Raw genomic sequence first — 17,460 nt, 5'->3', positions numbered from 1 at the left:
AACTACCTTGATATCCTGCATGGATAAAGATTTTCGAAATCAGAATTATATCACTTACTTTGCAATGGCAATGGTTTTTGCCTTGATCATTTGTTCTCTTACTTTTTCCAATAAGAGCTCTTTTTTATTCTTCGGTTGAACACTGAGTGACCCGCTTCCTTTTCGGCTACTACTGTTTCGGGTGCTTACACTACCTATATGAAATTTTTGCAAAAATCACTTTGATTAAACACTTACTAGCAACAAAACTTTGAGTTTTGAGGATTAGTCTTAAGAAATTAGCATAATCAGTAGTTACTCAGTTGAATGATAATCACATAATTTAACAAAAACAAAGTCTGTACTTCCATAAAGGAAAATAAACAAATAATTTAGCAATCAATGTGTCAAATTCAATGCAGAATTAGGCAGTATGAGAACTTAAAATTTTGTGAATAGTAAGCTTGTAAACAGCCTTACAGTATAAGACTTTTCAAATGTTAACTACGTATTGGAACCAGGTTTTAAAAAAATTTTTTCATTTTCCAAGAATTCTGTCTTTCATAAAATTTCACAGTAAAGACTGGAATCTTATTTTATCTCCACTGACAGCAGTAATAGAAATCTCTAAAAATTAGCATTCATGGATCAGTGAAAACTAACATGTCGTGATTGCAAATGAAGTATGGTCATAGGAGTTATACAGCATGGAAATAGATATTAGAACATAAGAATATAAGAAATATGAGCAGGAGTAGGCCATCCGACCCATCGAGCCTGCTCTGCCATTCTATAAGATCATGACTGATCTTTTCGTGGACTCAGCTCCACTTATCTGCCTGTTCACTACAATCCTTAATTCTTTTATTGTTCAAAAATCTATCTTTCCTTAAAAACATTCAACAAGGTAGCCTCAAATGCTTCACTGGGCAGGGAATTCCACAGATTCACAACCCTTTGAGTGAAGACATTCCTCCTCAACTCCTAAATCTGCTCCCTCTTAGTCTGAGGCTATGCAACCACCCCCCCCCCCCACCCCACCCACCAACCCCACCACGGTTGTAGTTTCACCTGTCAATAGAAACAACCTTCCTGCTTCTATCTTATCTATTCTCTCTTCATGATTTTATATGCTTCTATAAGATCCCCCCTCATTCTTCTGAATTCAAATGAAAATGAAAATTGTCCAAGTTTACTCAATCTCTTCTCATAAGCCAACACTCTCAACTCTGGAATCAACCTTGTGACCCTCCTCTGCACCCCTCCAGTGCCAGTACAACCTTTCTCAGGGTGACCAAAAATTTACAGAGTACTCCAGGTGTGGCCTCAAAAGCACCCTACACAGCTGCAGCATAACCTCCTAATTTTTAAACTCCATTCCTCTTGCAATGAAGAACAATATTCCATTTGCCTTCTTAATTACCTGCTGCACGTGCAAACCAATTTGTTATGATTCACGCACAAGGACACCCAGGTCACTCTGCACAGCAGCATGCTAGCTTTTCAACATTTAAATAATAGTCCATTTTTCTGTTATTCCTACCAAACTGGATAACCTCACATTTACCAACATTGTACTCTGTCTGCCAGACCCTTGCCCAGTCACTTAACCTATCTGTATCTCTCTGTAAACTTTCAGTGTCCTCTGCACATTTGCTTTACCATTCACTTCAATGTAACCTGCGAACTCTGATACACTACACTTTGTCCCCAATTCTAAAGACCCCTTGGTCCAACTTGTTCATGCTGACCAGGTATCCTAAATTGATCTAATCTCATTTGCCAGCACTTGGCCCATATCCCTCTATCCCTCTGTACTCCTTCCTATTCATACGCCTATCCAGATGCTTTTTAAATATTATAATAGTACCCACCTCCACCACTTCCTCTCGCAGCTCATTCCATACATGCTTCAGCCTCTGCATGAAAACATTTCCTCTTAGGTCCACTTTAAATCTTTCCTCTCTCATCTAAAACCTATGCCCTCTAGCTTTGGAAATCTTGACCGTGGTAAAAAGACTTTGGCTATTCACTCTATGCATGCCTCTCATGATTTTATAAATTTCTATGAGGTCATCCCTCAGCCACTCTTGCTCCAGAGAAAATAGACCCATGCCTATTCAGCCTCTCCTTACAACTCAAACACTCTAACCCTGGCAACATCCTTGTAAATCTTTTCTGAATCTTTTCAAGTTTAACAACATCTTTCCTATTGCAGGGAGACCAGAAATGAATCTAGTATTCCAAAAGTTTTCCCAAAAGTAACCATTATTTTTATTAGATTTTGCTTTGTTTTGGAACTTAAAAAAATCATAACAATGATACTTTAATGGGAGGAAGGAGACAGAAGGAGACTTGGCTTCAGAAAACACCACGTGAGAGGTCAGAGAATGGCTGTAGAGTTCAAAAAGAAAATCAAAACAAAAGCTAAGCAGTGAACTCTCACAGCTGACTGACTGTAAAATTACAAACATCTCTGGAAATCAGAATTTGGTCCAAGAAAAGCAGTGACATTTCACAGCTGACCTTGGAGAGGTCCAGTATGATCTCCTCTTCAATTGCTTTTAAAGAAAAGTTGAGACAAACACACATGTACCAATTATAAACTCAAAGTGGGACTCTAAGTATTATGTATTTGTTGAATCTTGTCTGAATATCAAGTTGATTTCTAGGTGAGCTTGAAAAGTTTCTTAAATTTAATGTAGATTTTGCATATTACCTAAAGGTGAACATATGACCAACAATTTAGAAATTATTGAATATTTACTTTCTTATAAATCAATTATATATGAGCTAATTAATTATCTTTAATTCCCTACTCTCCATGACATTGAATTCATTATTACAATGTAATCCAGATCATATTTATTATAATAAATATGCTTAGCACTCATTAAAATGTTTTAGTCTCATATTTGATTCCTGAAGAGATTTCAAACCATTGAATTTGAAAGGTTTTCCAAAGATAGCTCAATTATATTTGCAAACATCTCAGCTAATGTTATTGCGCTGAGCACTCTATAAGGTTACATTTGCTGACAGATAAGCTAAAAGTAACAACACTTTCAACTACAGGTATTAAGAAGTTCCAGCATTCTCAAAATTTCACACATCTTTTCTCACACCACAATTATCGAAAAATATGTGACATACCTCTTTGTGATCTATGTGACGATCGATTTGAGATCTGTGAACCTGTGGAACTTGGTCTTCTGGCTTTTGTCTGTTCTGGAAAATGAACATGTATGGAATCCAATGATGCTTGCAAATTAATTGATTTTAAAGAACCTAGAGAGTTCTTTCTCTGAGATTCATTTAGATGATCTTCTTCCATGTCATCTTTAGCTGAGGCATTTTCATTCTTATCATCCTCATCCCATAAACCATGACACTAGAATGAAATGTTTACAAAATAAGCATGTAGTCATCACCAGAACAATTAATACAATAATATTTTAATACCACTCACATGACTATACTACAAAAGTGATAAAAATTGACTAAGTCATCTAGTATTGCTTGTCATAAGCCCAAATGTGACTGGCACTACAATGAGCCTGATCCCTAGAATATGTTATATATAGAAAGCACCGTTTGACAATCATTCACAAAAGAAAAAGAAAATTCAAAGAATAGAAGTTTTTTCACTATTTTTCATGAACTGAACAATTTCAACATTCTGAATAGTTGTGACCTTTTCATACAACTTACATCCAGTGGGTAATTCTAAGTTTGGATGTCAGTGTAAAGTGGGTTAATTCCATTTAGCCCCTTTCCTACATCTCTCCTAACTGTCCTTTCCAGTCACTTCAACAGAAATGAAAATCTTAGGAGATATATAACCAACAGAAAACTACCAATGTCTTCTAAGTACCAATGGCATAATAGGCAAAAGCCCTTCATCAGGAATAACACCAATGTTCCTCTGCTCTATACCCTGATACATTGTGGAAGACCCCACACACCCCCCAATCAAACTCTTCTCCCTCCTGCCATTTGGCAGAAGATATTGGTTAGGCCACTATTGGAATATTGCGTGCAGTACTGGTCTCCTTCCTATCGGAAAGATGTTGTGAAACTTGAAAGGGTTCAGAAAAGATTTACAAGGATGTTGCCAGAGTTAGAGGATCTGAGCTACAGGGAGAGGCTGAACAGGCTGGGGCTGTTTTCCCTGGAGCGTCGGAGGCTGAGGGATGACCTTATAGAGGTTTACAAAATTATCGGGATACTGTGGGTAAAAGGCACTGAAGTGTTCCATCAGCCATAACCATATTAAATGGCTTATTGGCTGAATGGCCCAACTTTTGTTTATGTGTCCCTACAATGTTAATGTAATAGAATGCAAAAACAATGTTTTAGTGAAATTATTTTTCTTACAAGAGAATTATAAATGAAGTCCAAATGGTGAGTCTCCATGATGGGGGAATGGGTAGAAACGGACTGTCGTGGGTTAGTGGGATGTTAAACGGGGCAGGGAATCTTTGGAAGTGTACCAGGCTAACAGGTGGGCTGAGGGTGCACTCCCAGCCATCATTTTTCCTCTCTAGATGTGGTGGTAAAGCTAAAGTCACCACAGTCCTGCTAGACCATAGGTTGCTCTCTCATTAGAGAGAGATGACTGGTGGTAGTTTAATCTGTGGATCACCATGCCTCAGGTGAGGAAGAGGCTGAACCAGTAACCTCAACTATTTTTCATCAACTTTGCTTCTTTTGAACATCACTTTAAATTAGATTTTTTCCATTTGCTCTTGTTCCTTTCATGAGTGGGAACAGCCTCTCCCTATCTACCCTATACAGCCCACTCATGATTTTGAAAACCCTTATCAAATCTCTTCTCAGCCTTCTTGTCTCCAAGCAGAATAGTCCCAACGTCTTCAGTCTATCCTCATAACTGAAGTTTCTTATTCCTGGAACCATTCTTTTAAATCCTTTCTGCATTTTCTATAATGTATTCACACCTTTCCAAAATGTAGTGCCAAAACCTTTCACAATACTGCAGCTGAGGTTTAACAAGTATCTTATGCAAATATGCTTTATTAACCACACTCTTCAATCGTTCTGCAATCTTGAATGACATATATACACCAATTTCTGGATTAGTGGTGCTGGAAGAGCACAGCAGTTCAGGCAGCATCCAGGGAGCTTCGAAATTGACGTTTCAGGCAAAAGCCCTTCATCAGGAATAACACCAATGTCCCTCTGCTCTGTACCCTGATACATAGTGGAAGACCCCGCACACCCCCCAATCAAACTCTTCTCCCTCCTGCCATCTGGCAGAAGATATTGGTTAGGCCACTATTGGAATATTGCGTGCAGTACTGGTCTCCTTCCTATCGGAAAGATGTTGTGAAACTTGAAAGGGTTCAGAGAAGATTTACAAGGATGTTGCCACGGTTGGAGGATCTGAGCTACAGGGAGAGGCTGAACAGGCTGGGGCTGTTTTCCCGGAGCGTCGGAGGCTGAGGGGTGACCTTATAGAGGTTTACAAAATTATGAGGGGCATGGATAGGATAAATAGACAAAGTCTTTTCCCTGGGGTCGGGGAGCCCAGAACTAGACGGCATAGGTTTAGGGTGAGAGGGGAAAGATATAAAAGAGACCTAAGGGGCAACTTTTTCACGCACAGGGTAGTACGTGTATGGAATGAGCTGCCAGAGGATGTGGTGGAGGCTGGTACAATTGCAACATTTAAGAGGCATTTGGATGGTATATGAATAAGAAGGGTTTGGAGGGATATGGGCCGGGTGCTGGCAGGTGGGACTAGATTGGGTTGGGATATCTGGTTGGCATGGACGGGTTGGACCGAAGGGTCTGTTTGCATGCTGTACATCTCTATGACTCTATACAGTCTCTCACGGCCAGACTGTGCAACAGTTTCTTCCACCAAACCATCAGGGTATTTAACACAGTATGATCGGATTCCTTCCCATCTGAAATTCTTTCATATTGTTGCTAGAAAAATGTCTATCATTCATCATTCCTCCGTTACACTGTAACTTGGGTGCTTTACACTTCTTATGCACTTTATGCCATGCAGAACTATGTAGTTTGTGCTGACCATGTAGCACTCTTGGCACTAGAGGAACACTGTCTTGCTTTTACTGTATCAGTTGTATATTGGTAGAAATGACAAATAAAAGCTATTCCACTCTAAATTGTACAAACTATTTTGAATTGTGATCCGATATTCTTCCGACCAAAGCACATCGCCTCCACTTCTCTGCATTGAAAATCATTTGCCACCTGTCCACCAACTTGTCAATGTTGCTTTTAGAGTTCCATACTATCCTACCCAGTGTAGAATTCTTCCAAGTTTCATGTCTTTTCCAACTATGAAGCTGTGACTTGCATACCTAGATCCAGATAATTAATATATATTAGGAAAAGCAAGGGTCCCAATCCCAAAAACCCAGAGAACTCTAATATAAACCATGTTCCAGCCAAAAAATATCCATTGACTATTGCTCTCCGTAATCTATCAGTCAATAAATTTTGTAGCCACCTAGCCACTGTCACTTCTTCTACTATGACCTATAACTTTCTTCAGAAGTCTGTTATGTGGCACTGTGTCAAAAGTCTTCTGGAAATCCATATATATCACATCAACAGTGTTACCTTTTTTGCTACCTCCTCAAATAAACCTGTGCTGACTCCTTGTAATAACCTATGACAACTAATTCAATCTCGAACAGTTGTTTCTAGAAGCCTCATACCACCAAAAAGAAATTATCTGGCCTATAATTGCTGGGATCATCCTTACAACTTTTCTTGAACAAGGCCAATTCCTTACATGAGGAAGGATGTTTTGGCTATGGAGTGGGTGCAATGAAGGTTTGCTAGATTGATTTCTGGAATGGTAGGATTGATATAGGAAAAGAAACTGGATCAGTTAGGTATATATTCAGTGGAGTTTAGAAGAATAAGTGGGGAATCTCATCGAAAACTATAAAATTTTAACAGGATTGGACAGGAAAAATGTTCCTGATGACTGGGTAGTCCAGAACCAGGGGTGATAGTTTAAGGACATTGGGTAGGCCATTTAAAACTGAGATGAGGAGGAAGTTCTTCACCCAGAGAGTGGTGACCCTGTGAAATTATCTGCCACAGAAAGCTACTGAGGGCAAAACATTTAATATTTTCAAGAAGGATTCAGATATAGTTCTTAGGGCTAAAGGGATCAAAGGGCTTTGGGAGAAAGTGGAAACAAGGGACTGAGTTGGATGATCAGCCATGATCATATTGAATGATGAAGCAGGTTCAAAGGGCCACATGGCCTAGTCCTTCTCCTGTTTTCCATGTTTCTGAGGAGAAAGAAGCTCTCATTATCCAAGCTGAGCTCACTGTGCTGGAGATAGAACCACACTGACACCTGCTTCCAACTGGATGAGCTGGATGTAACACACAATCATTGACTGTAAAGTAATTTTTGGTCATGATGCTGAAAAATGGTTTGCATTATGGAGTGACATTTAGCTAAATTTATTTGTATTCCCTTTTGCTTTCTGTAAATAAAGCTCAAGTTTGCCTTTGTAATTATCTATTTACTTCTTTGTATGTGATGTTCCCTGACTGGACAATGACAAGCTGTGGTTGTCCAACAGGCAATGGACACTGATTAATAGTGACAACAGAGGCTGGTTAGATAGGATGTAGCTTGGGACAGATAAAGCATATGGCAAGGTTGTTAATGAGCCACCAGGTTGAGAGAATGGAGTTGTATGTGCGAGGAAGTGTCAGCCATATTGGCTATATGCTATGTAAAACATGGCTTTGGGGTTGCTGTGTCATGACATTGCCAGCGAGGGGCAATGCGTAATTGTGAGAGCTTATCCAGGTGCACAGGACCTTTCAAAGATGGTGTGGGTACAAATGTTGCTGGTCTTTGGGTGGATATTTGCTGAGTTGTATGCAGTTGTGGGAACAATATGTAGTCAGATGGGTAGAAATCAGTCATAAAAGATGACACAGGTGCAAGGTAAGAAGTTAACAAAGTGAGTTTGGTAATATACGGTAAAAGAATTCAGACCCATGGCAAACAATCCTCCAAAAAACTCAAAGCAATTCAGATTTAGCCAAAAAAGGCAAGGTTCAGCATTTTGATCTTTCAATGAATTAAGCCTAGAAAGAGTAACATGATATTAGGATTCCAATACAAGTACAAGTCGTTCTGGCAGTAACATGCATTTCATTAATGCAAATTTGCTATATAATGTGATTGATGAATTGGGGGCACTGTTTCTAAAGTGCAAACTTTTAAAATGTGTATTGATTGTAATGTGATTACATTGCCAACATTTTAAATGCTGCTTCTAAAGCACGATTTTTCTATAACAGAGGTTTGCACATGAATGCAACCATCGCGTTATAAAAGAACTACTTGTATGAAGTTATGATTGGATGAGTATGTCACAAACATATGAAGTAATATGTGATAATAAATGACACTGAAGTATGGGTTCATCATGTGTTGAGCTCCTAGATAATGCTTGAAATGGTTAAAGTTGTCTGTATAATAAGAAAGGAAACTCTTAGATCATCAAGGCATTTTTACATATATCCTAGAGATACTGATTTTATAAAATTGGATACAAATTAATGCAAATGTAAAGAAAATAGAACATAAAGGAACTTATATTGGGCAAAAATTAGGAATATGTAAAAGATAGAAACATATAAGGACAGAACAAAAGGATTGTAAACAATTATTGGAAGGAAGTTACGCTGAGGTACCATTAGCAGATATAGGGCTTACAAACTTAATGTGGTGAATTAATGTAGTGTTACTATGTTATAAAACCATAAGAAATAGGACCAGGAGTAGGCCATTTGGTCCTTCAAGGCTGCTCTGCCATTCAATAGGATCATGACTGATTCAACACTCCTCAGGTCAATTTTTCTGCCCCTTCCCATAACCCTTGATTCCCCAAGTGCTCAAGAATTTGCCTATCTCAGTCTACAATGTCTCTGCTTGAGAGGTTTTCGTGGCAAGGACTTCTAAAGACTTTCAATCCTCAAAGATGAAATTCCTCCTCATCTCATGGCATATCTTAATTCTGAGATGACTCTCTCTGGTCCTAGACCCCCCCCCAACCCAAGAGGAGAAACATCCTCTCAGCATTTACCCTGTCAAGTGCCTTAACAGTACTATATGTATCAATGAGATCACCTCTTATTCTTCTAAATTCCAAACAGTAGAGTCCCAACCTGTTTAACCTTCACTCTTGAGACAATTCCACCGTTCCAGGGATCTTCCTAGTGAGTGTTCTCTGAACTGCCTCCAATGAACTGACATCTGTCCTTAAATAATTACATGAAGAATCAAATGCTCAGGTACTTTTCAACCTCAAGGTGGGGACTATAGGATTAATTAATTTCAATAATTAGTAATTTTGACTTGATTAAGAAAGTAAAGAATTACATTATAATTTAATTATTTGTGATTAGTTGTAAAACACTTGTGCACAAGAAAGTTACATGGCAAAAGTCAAAACTATGATTGGGACTCAGTTTTATGGTTGTATTCATGGTTGGACTAATAACTGAAAATGCTTTACTCGTGATATTCATTTCTGTAAGTTTTAAATAATTTTCATTTTGTAACTTAAAGTATGTAACAGTCCTATTTTTTATTAATTTGTGTCATTGTTTTGAGCTTTAATTTGTTTTAGGCATCATCAGTTTTGTGGAGTTACACATTACTCTTGTAGTTAAAGGATATTGTAGGCTTTAGGTACATTAGTTGAGTGGGATAATATTAAAATACTAGGGAGTGACACTACAAACTCCTGATCAGATGCTGATAGTGCAATAATCTTAGTAGATATCTAAAAGGTTTGCAGTTTCATACAGACAAGCTGTTACAATAGTAATGATTTTATAAAGTGATTGATGTGTTAAAGAATGAATCAGGAGACAGTTCAAAGACACGCCACTAAGATGACCATACCATTTAAAGAAATTATTCAGAAATTGGGCAGACAGTTCCTCATCAATCCAAGATGGACCATGAGATGTTCATAATGTAATAAGCCAATTAGAATTCAGAATGTTTCTGCTCAGGCACAGGGTACAGTGGCAAGCAAGGGTTAACAAATGGTGATTCTCAGTGGTTCCATGCACAAACAAAGGAAGACTGAAGGAGAACTTCAATCAACACAACAGAACAAGTGAATAGTGCCCAGTCACCCAGGTTTGTGAACTGGTACTCTAAAGTGAATCAATTGCAAACCATTGCTTTCATTAAGTGCTATTTGTTTTGCTCTTGTTATGCTAAAGTTGTTAAATATCATGTTGTAACAAAATAGAACTTGTAATCATTTAGTTTGGCTCTCTCAAATTCAGTCTATAATTTATTTGTAAGAACTAATCAATTATAAGTTGAAGTTAACCCCAAGGTCTGACATGCATGCTGAAATAAGAACAAGCTATTCACAAAACTACTTCATAGGCTTGTTAAAATCTGATAGGAGAAAGTGAGGACTGCAGATGCTGGAGATCAGAGCTGAAAATGTGTTGCTGGAAAAGGGCTCATTCCTGAAGAAGGGTTCATGCCCGAAATGTAGATTCTCCTGCTCCTTGGATGCTGCCTGACCTGCTGCGCTTTTCCAGCAACACATTTTCAGCAGTTGTTAAAATCTGAGACAAGATGAGTCCATGCCCCAATGATTACCCAATACCAATACTATGTTTTTTCCTGCTTTTACCACACATTACACTTTATGACATAAGATGTTGGATATTTTTTAACACCTAAAAGGAATAACCTTTCGCAATCTTCCACATGAGAATGCACAGAGAAGACAGTTTGACAGTGTATTTTTCCTTCAGGAAGGAATGACATCATTTTACCTTTAAAATGGATCGGTGAAAGAACAGTGCAAGTAGCTGTATAAGGTCATAATGCACATAGCCTTCCTTCTTCTCAATGCCAATTATATTTGGGGCAAAATCAGGTTTATCTCGAGTTCTACTCAAATTTTCATTCCACGGAAAAAATCCAAATTGGAAAAAGTATTTGATTACAATTGTTACCTGTAAGAAGATGAAACACCAGAGGTTTGCATAGCAGTTACATTTGCATTATCATCCAGTTTAATTCAATGGAATTAAATAGTTATGGTACTTTGGGAAATACAGAAAACGACCAGAGTAAATCATTATCAGTTACATATTAGGGCATTTCATCCATCCACAGTTAATATTAACAACAACAACAATAATAATAGGATAAATCAATCAGAGATATTTTATGTATGTATGAGTAAATTCTGTTAGAACCCTACAAATGAATTAGAAAAGCATCATATATCTTGGTGGTGATGAGATACCTTTTTGGAACTGCTGCAGTCTTTGTGATGTGCTGTTAGGTTGGGAATTCCAGGAATTTTTTACCCCATGCTATTAAAGGACCAGTCATATAGGTTGAATACTAATGTTTTGAGCCCAGGGACCCTGCTACCACTGTGTTTTGATGTTAGAGGGAGTGAGTGTTGAATGTATTAGCAGGCATGCCAATCAAATATGGGCGGCACGGTGGCACAGCAGTTAGCACTGTGGCCTCACAGCTCCAGAGACCTGGGTTCAATTCCCACCTCAGTCGACTCTCTGTGTGGAGTTTGCACAGTCTCTCCATGTCTGTGTGGGTTTCCTCCGGGTGCTCCGGTTTCCTCTCACAATCCAAAAATGTGCAGGTTAGGTGAATTGGCCATGCTAAGTTGCCCTAGTGTTAGGTGAAGGGGTAAATGTAGGGGAATGGGTCTGGATGGGTTGCGCTTTGGCAGGTCGGTGTGGACTTGTTGGGCCAAAGGGCCTGTTTGCACACTGTAATCTAAAAAAAACTGCTTTGTTGTTGCTTGCGTCAAGTTCTTGAGTGTTACTGTGCCTACAAGTGCAGAATATTCCATTACACTCTTTATTTGTGCTTCTGAGATGATTGTCAGATATTAGGAAGACAGGACGTAAGTTACTTATCACAGAATTCCTAGCTTCTGACGTGCTTTTATAGTCAGAAATTATATGGCTGGTCCATTTCAAGTTCTGACCAATGGCAGTCTCCAGGATATTGATAATAAAGATTTCAGTAACATCAAGGGGTGATGGTTAGATTGTTACTTGCTGGAGCTGGTTATTGCCTGTCACTTGTGGAGCACAAATGTTGAGTGTCACTTATCAGGTCAAGCCTTAGTCACCATCTGCTTCAGTATCTGAGGTGTTGCAAATGGTGCTGAGTATTGTGCAATCACCAGTGAAAATCCCCAGTTCTGAATGGAGGAAAGGTAATTGATGAAATGGTTAAAGATGGTTGGGCCCAGGCACCTAATGAATTTCAGCATGGATGTTGTAGCACTGAGATGATTGACCACTCAAAACCACAACCCTATTCCTTTGTGTTAAGTATGACTCCAGCCAAAGGTGGCTTCGCCTGATTCCTATTTGTAGTGATTTGAACATGGATTTTGTATGAGTTCCCTGATTGGGACTGTTAACCTGGTCCAATCAAGGAGTCCTAGCTGACAGATATAAGCAGGTATGTCAGGGGTCCTGTTCACTCTAGGAGCAGATTAAAGTATGGCTACCTGAGTGAAACCCTAATTAAATGCATAAACATTTTTGAGGATGATCTTCCTTGGGTTGGTGAATTATTACGGGAGGTTCATACGTAAGCTAGCCTCCATCCTGGTCCCCTTATTCTGCTATTGAAAAAGGGTAAATTATCACTGATTAACTCATGTCACTGACTCACCGAATGGCCTGAAAGGCTCCATAATTTAAAAAAAACTCTACTAAGTATTCATTTAAACTTGATCATTCCAATGTATTTTAAATTTCTCTTTAAGAATTTAGTTTTTAAAAATCATTTATATTACGCTTATCTATATCATCTTTACTCACTTTTTACGAATGGTTGCTCTAAAACTGAACACCGTACTGTAACTGTAACCTCTCTGTTCCCATTTCCCATACTTATTTGATTGGAATTTTAATGGCTTTTATCAGAATAGCATTTTAAGTTCATGAGGCTTGAATTTGCTGGAAATAGTTTTGAATTCCACCTTCCAAGTTTTAAACTATAATGTCCGTAAATCTCTAATGAAATATACTCAATTTGATTAACAATTTGTTATGATGCAACAGATGTCTGCAATATTAATGTTTTATCCATTAACAATCTATGTATAGATTTGACCTGAACCATTATTAACAAAGCACTTTTTGAAAAAAAATCATTTGAATATGGATTCCAATTCTCCTTTAAAATTTTAAAAGCAGTTTTCCAATTTTGTATTCTGGTCAGACATCTTAACAGTTAGAAATATTTATTGGAAATGTTGTAACACTCAAACATGTATAACAATTAGATAGGGAAAACATATATTCCATATGTAAAAGGCCCTATTGTTCTGGAATAGCTGAAGTTTGTGAAGAATATAGGACAGGTAACCCAGTGAGTAATTCATATTTGATTACATAAATGTTCCTAAGTTAGCAGAATGTGCCAATAACAACATTCATCGTGAGTATTCTGGTTTTTGACAAAACAAATACTTCTTTTATTCATCTATGGGATGGGACTTTTCAACTCTGATTCTCCAGCATTTGCAGTCCTCACTTTCCCCCTTGAACTGAGTGGCTTACTAGGCTATGTTAGAGGGCAGTTAAGAGTCAATCACATTGCTGAGAGTCTGAATCACATGGAAGCCAGACCTGGTAAGGATGGCAGATATCCTTCCCTGAAGGACATTAGTGAAGCAGACCACCACCCAGTGGTTCTGACCTCCATAATCATGAAGGCCGGTCATGGCCCACATCAACTCGAATCTCCCGGCCTGCCTCAATCTCCTACAATTTGCCTACCAATGTAACAGATCCACAAAGGATTCCAATTCCCTAGCCCTGCACTCACGTCTGGAACATCTGGACAACAAGGACACCTATGTCAGACTCCTGCTCATTGACTCCAGCTCCACCTTCAGTACCATTATCCTCTCCAGACTAATCTCAAAACTCTGAGACCTCAGTCTCGGCTCTGCTCTCTGTAATTGGATCCTCAGCTTTCTGACTTACAGACTGCAATCAATGAAGATAGACAACTCAACCTCCTCCACGATGGATCCCACCCCACACACCCCCCCCCCCCGCCCATCCCCCCCCCCCCACCCACAAAAGATGAATCCTCAGCCCTCTAATGTGCTCCTTGTACAGCCACAACTGTGTTGCCAAATTCTGATGAATGCCATTTGCAAGTTAGTTGATAACACCAACATGGATATCTCACAATGATGAGTTAGAACACAGAAAGGAGATAGAAGGCTTAGTGTTATGGTGCAATGAGAACAACCTCTTCCTTGATTAAGGCAAAACTAAAGAACTGATCATTGAGTTCAGAAAGAAAGGAGAAGAACACGTCCTGAACTATATCAGTGGAGCTGAGGTTGAGAGGGTGGAGAGCATTAAACTCCTAGGAGTGATGATAGCCATCACCTTGTCCTGCACTTTCCATGTAGATTCAGTCAAGAATGGACAAGAAAGCTGCTTCATCATCAGGTGATCAGGAAATCTGGCATACCTATATGGACCCTCATCAATATTTACATATGCATCATTGAAACTATACTGTCTGCGTGCATAATGGCCTGGTTTGGCAACTACTCTGTCCAAGACCGTAAGAAACTACAGAAGGTTATGTGCATGGCCCAGACCATCATGGAAGCCAACTTGTGGAAATGCTGCCAACATCATCAAAGACTTGTTGCACCCCGGTAATTCTCTCCTAACTTCTTCTGTCAGGCAAAAGATACAGAAGGTTGAATAAACGCACCAGCAGGTTCAGGAATAGCTTCTTCCCGGCCATTATTAGACTGATGAATAGACTCTCTAACTTCAAAGAATGTTGATCTTGCCTAGTGCATGCCTTTGCAACATAACCTATATGCCTCTAAGTTTTTTTTAACCCTATGTTCTGTATGTTCTCGCTAACTATGATCTGCCTGTTCTGCTCGTAAACAAAGCTTTTCACTGTATTTAGGTACATGTGACAATAAATAAATCAAACAAACGGAAACTCATGGCAATAGTGACTATAGCCATATTAGGCCAGTTTTTAATTCCAGATCTTTATTAAAAGCTGCCATGATGGTATTTGAACACGTCCCCAGAATATTAGTTTGGGACTCCAGTTTATTTGTCCTGTGACAGTACCACTATGCCATCACCGCCCCAACAGGTCAACTACTGAGTTGACACCAATGTCTCCAGTAAGTTACATAATCTGATGGGATTTGGACTGGGATGTACAAAGTTAAAAATCACACAATACCAGGTTATAGTCCAACAGGCTTATTTGGAAGTATTAGCTTTCAGAGTGCTGCTCCTTCATTGGGTAGTATAAGATTGTAAGACATGGAATTTATTGCACAAAGACTGCTATATATCCTGTGTTGTACGATCTTATACTCCACAACTACCTGATGAAGGAACAGCGCTCCGAAAGCTAGTTCTTCCGAATAAACCTGTAACCTGGTGTTGTGTGATTTGTAATCTGATAGAGTAGCTTCCAGGGTTCAATCTTTCTTGAAAGGCCACCTAAATAATATTACAGGTGACTAATAGCTTGATTACAGATGTAGCCAGTAATGAGTACTTAAAGGAGCAGATGGAGCTAGAAAAACAGAGAAGTTTCAGAATGGAATTTCAGAAGTTGTGGCTAAAGCAATTGAAGGCAATGTTGTCAATAGCAAGTAAAAAAAATGTGGACGAGGAAGAGACTGGAATTGGAATGAGGCATTGATACTGGGCTCAAGTCAAGAGGAGATTCAGTCATAGAGCATGGGAAAATATGGAAGGATTTGAAGTAAAGTAGAAAATTTTAAAATTAATACATTGTCAGACCAGCAAAGAGAGAGGCATGAATAGAATTTGGTACAATTTAGGATACTGGGGACAGACGGTGAAAGATAGGAGGCCAACCAGGAGACCATTTGAATGGTTGAGTTAGTCAGACTGATCTAGAGCTATCTAGGTGGGGCTATAAAATTTTCAGGGTATTAAAGGCAAGACAGAATTGGTTCAGGTAAATATTACTTATGAAAGCTTTTTCATTTTGCAAAACTTTCACACCCTCAGGCATTGAAAATGAGACCAACATGTGTATATGTGAAACATAATGAAATATATTTTTATTGAAATCTTAACAGTAAGGTCCCATAAACACAAATAAGATGAATGGCATTACTTTCCCCATTGTAGTTTCACCCAGACTATCTATTATTTCATGGCTTGGGCTTGTAAATTGTGTATTGTTGGCAAAAGTATGTGAAATTAATAATATACAGGAGTAACATACATAACAGAACTACATTCTCAACTTCCAAGATATTTTCATTAACCTCAGTTACCCACTCTCTCTCTGCCTATAATCCCACACATACATGTGTATTTTAAATTTGATATTTCAAAACTTTGTAAGGAGCTAACATTATAATTAACTTGCCCATTCTAGTAATATTGAATAGACAACATTACCACAGTTCTTTTAATATTGTAAAACTATTTTTAGCCACAATAAAAGGAAATTAAGTATTAAATAATGTAAATAAATTAAAACAAACTCCAAAAATTTAACATACCTCAGTATACACAATGGCTGTCATCCAGAAACGCTTGCTTGGCCTTGGTACAGACAGCATAGCCCAGAGGAAGATAAGAATAGGAAGTACCAGTGTAATCATTGAAGCAGATACCATGTGGTTTAGTATAATGACAAAGAAACACAACATTTCAGAACGAGCTACTAAGGTATTATATAGAGCGAAGAATAGGAGTAGTGCTCGAGGCTGGGCTTTGTAGAATTTTTCTGACTCCTCTAATTCTTCATCATAAAACATTCTGAAATGTAAGATATTGGAATTGTATTAAAAGTATACGTTAATTCAGTAAAAGAAAGACATGTATCTAAATTCCATCTTACTTGTTAAGAAGCAGTTCACTGGCTGTTAGTTCATGGCTTAAATTTGGAAAGATTTTATCTTCCAGTAAATCTATCCTGCTATCTGGAGTAAGTGCCATGAGGTGTTTTTCACCAGCTGAATCTGAACTGAAGGATAGACAATCAAGACTAACAGCTTTGCTATACGAAGGTGGAACTTCCTCAGTCATGATATCTGATGTGCATACAGGAATTGTTGCTTCTTCATCCTGCTCATCTTCCACTTCTTCAATTGTGTCTGTGGTACCTTGGCGCGAATACAGCAGTGTGCACTGTGTTGGTTCACTAAGAAAAAGAAATGTTCACTTTAATAAAATACATTTTGTAGCGAATCTTTCTTCCTTTCAATGATATTTTAGATTTTTAATCTTTTCCTATTCAAAACGTTTAAAATTTCCATGATGATTTAAGCATCAAGTTGCAAGACTTTGATTGTCTTGACCAGGAAAAGATTCATTGTACATTTGGCACCAGCTTCATGCACATATTCAGTCCAC

The 17,460-nt window shown here is 38.4% G+C and overlaps 1 protein-coding gene across 4 annotated transcripts in view; it reads right to left on the bottom strand.

Annotated features, from left to right (window-relative positions):
• Positions 1-17,460, bottom strand: part of piezo2b (piezo-type mechanosensitive ion channel component 2b) — a 762,691-nt gene that overhangs the window by 51,174 nt on the left and 694,057 nt on the right. For all 4 annotated transcript variants that reach the window (XM_072569838.1, XM_072569835.1, XM_072569837.1 and 1 more), the window contains 5 exons: positions 16,946-17,248; positions 16,605-16,863; positions 10,828-11,010; positions 3,133-3,370; positions 59-194 (listed from right to left, as the gene is read on the bottom strand). In XM_072569838.1, the coding sequence (XP_072425939.1) occupies positions 59-194; positions 3,133-3,370; positions 10,828-11,010; positions 16,605-16,863; positions 16,946-17,248 (1,119 nt within the window). The remainder of the gene's footprint in view (positions 1-58; positions 195-3,132; positions 3,371-10,827; positions 11,011-16,604; positions 16,864-16,945; positions 17,249-17,460) is intronic.

This window comes from Chiloscyllium punctatum, chromosome 5 (genome assembly GCF_047496795.1).
Source record: "Chiloscyllium punctatum isolate Juve2018m chromosome 5, sChiPun1.3, whole genome shotgun sequence".
Classification (NCBI taxonomy): Eukaryota; Metazoa; Chordata; class Chondrichthyes; order Orectolobiformes; family Hemiscylliidae; genus Chiloscyllium; species Chiloscyllium punctatum.
This window is presented reverse-complemented; position numbering and strand designations above follow the sequence as displayed.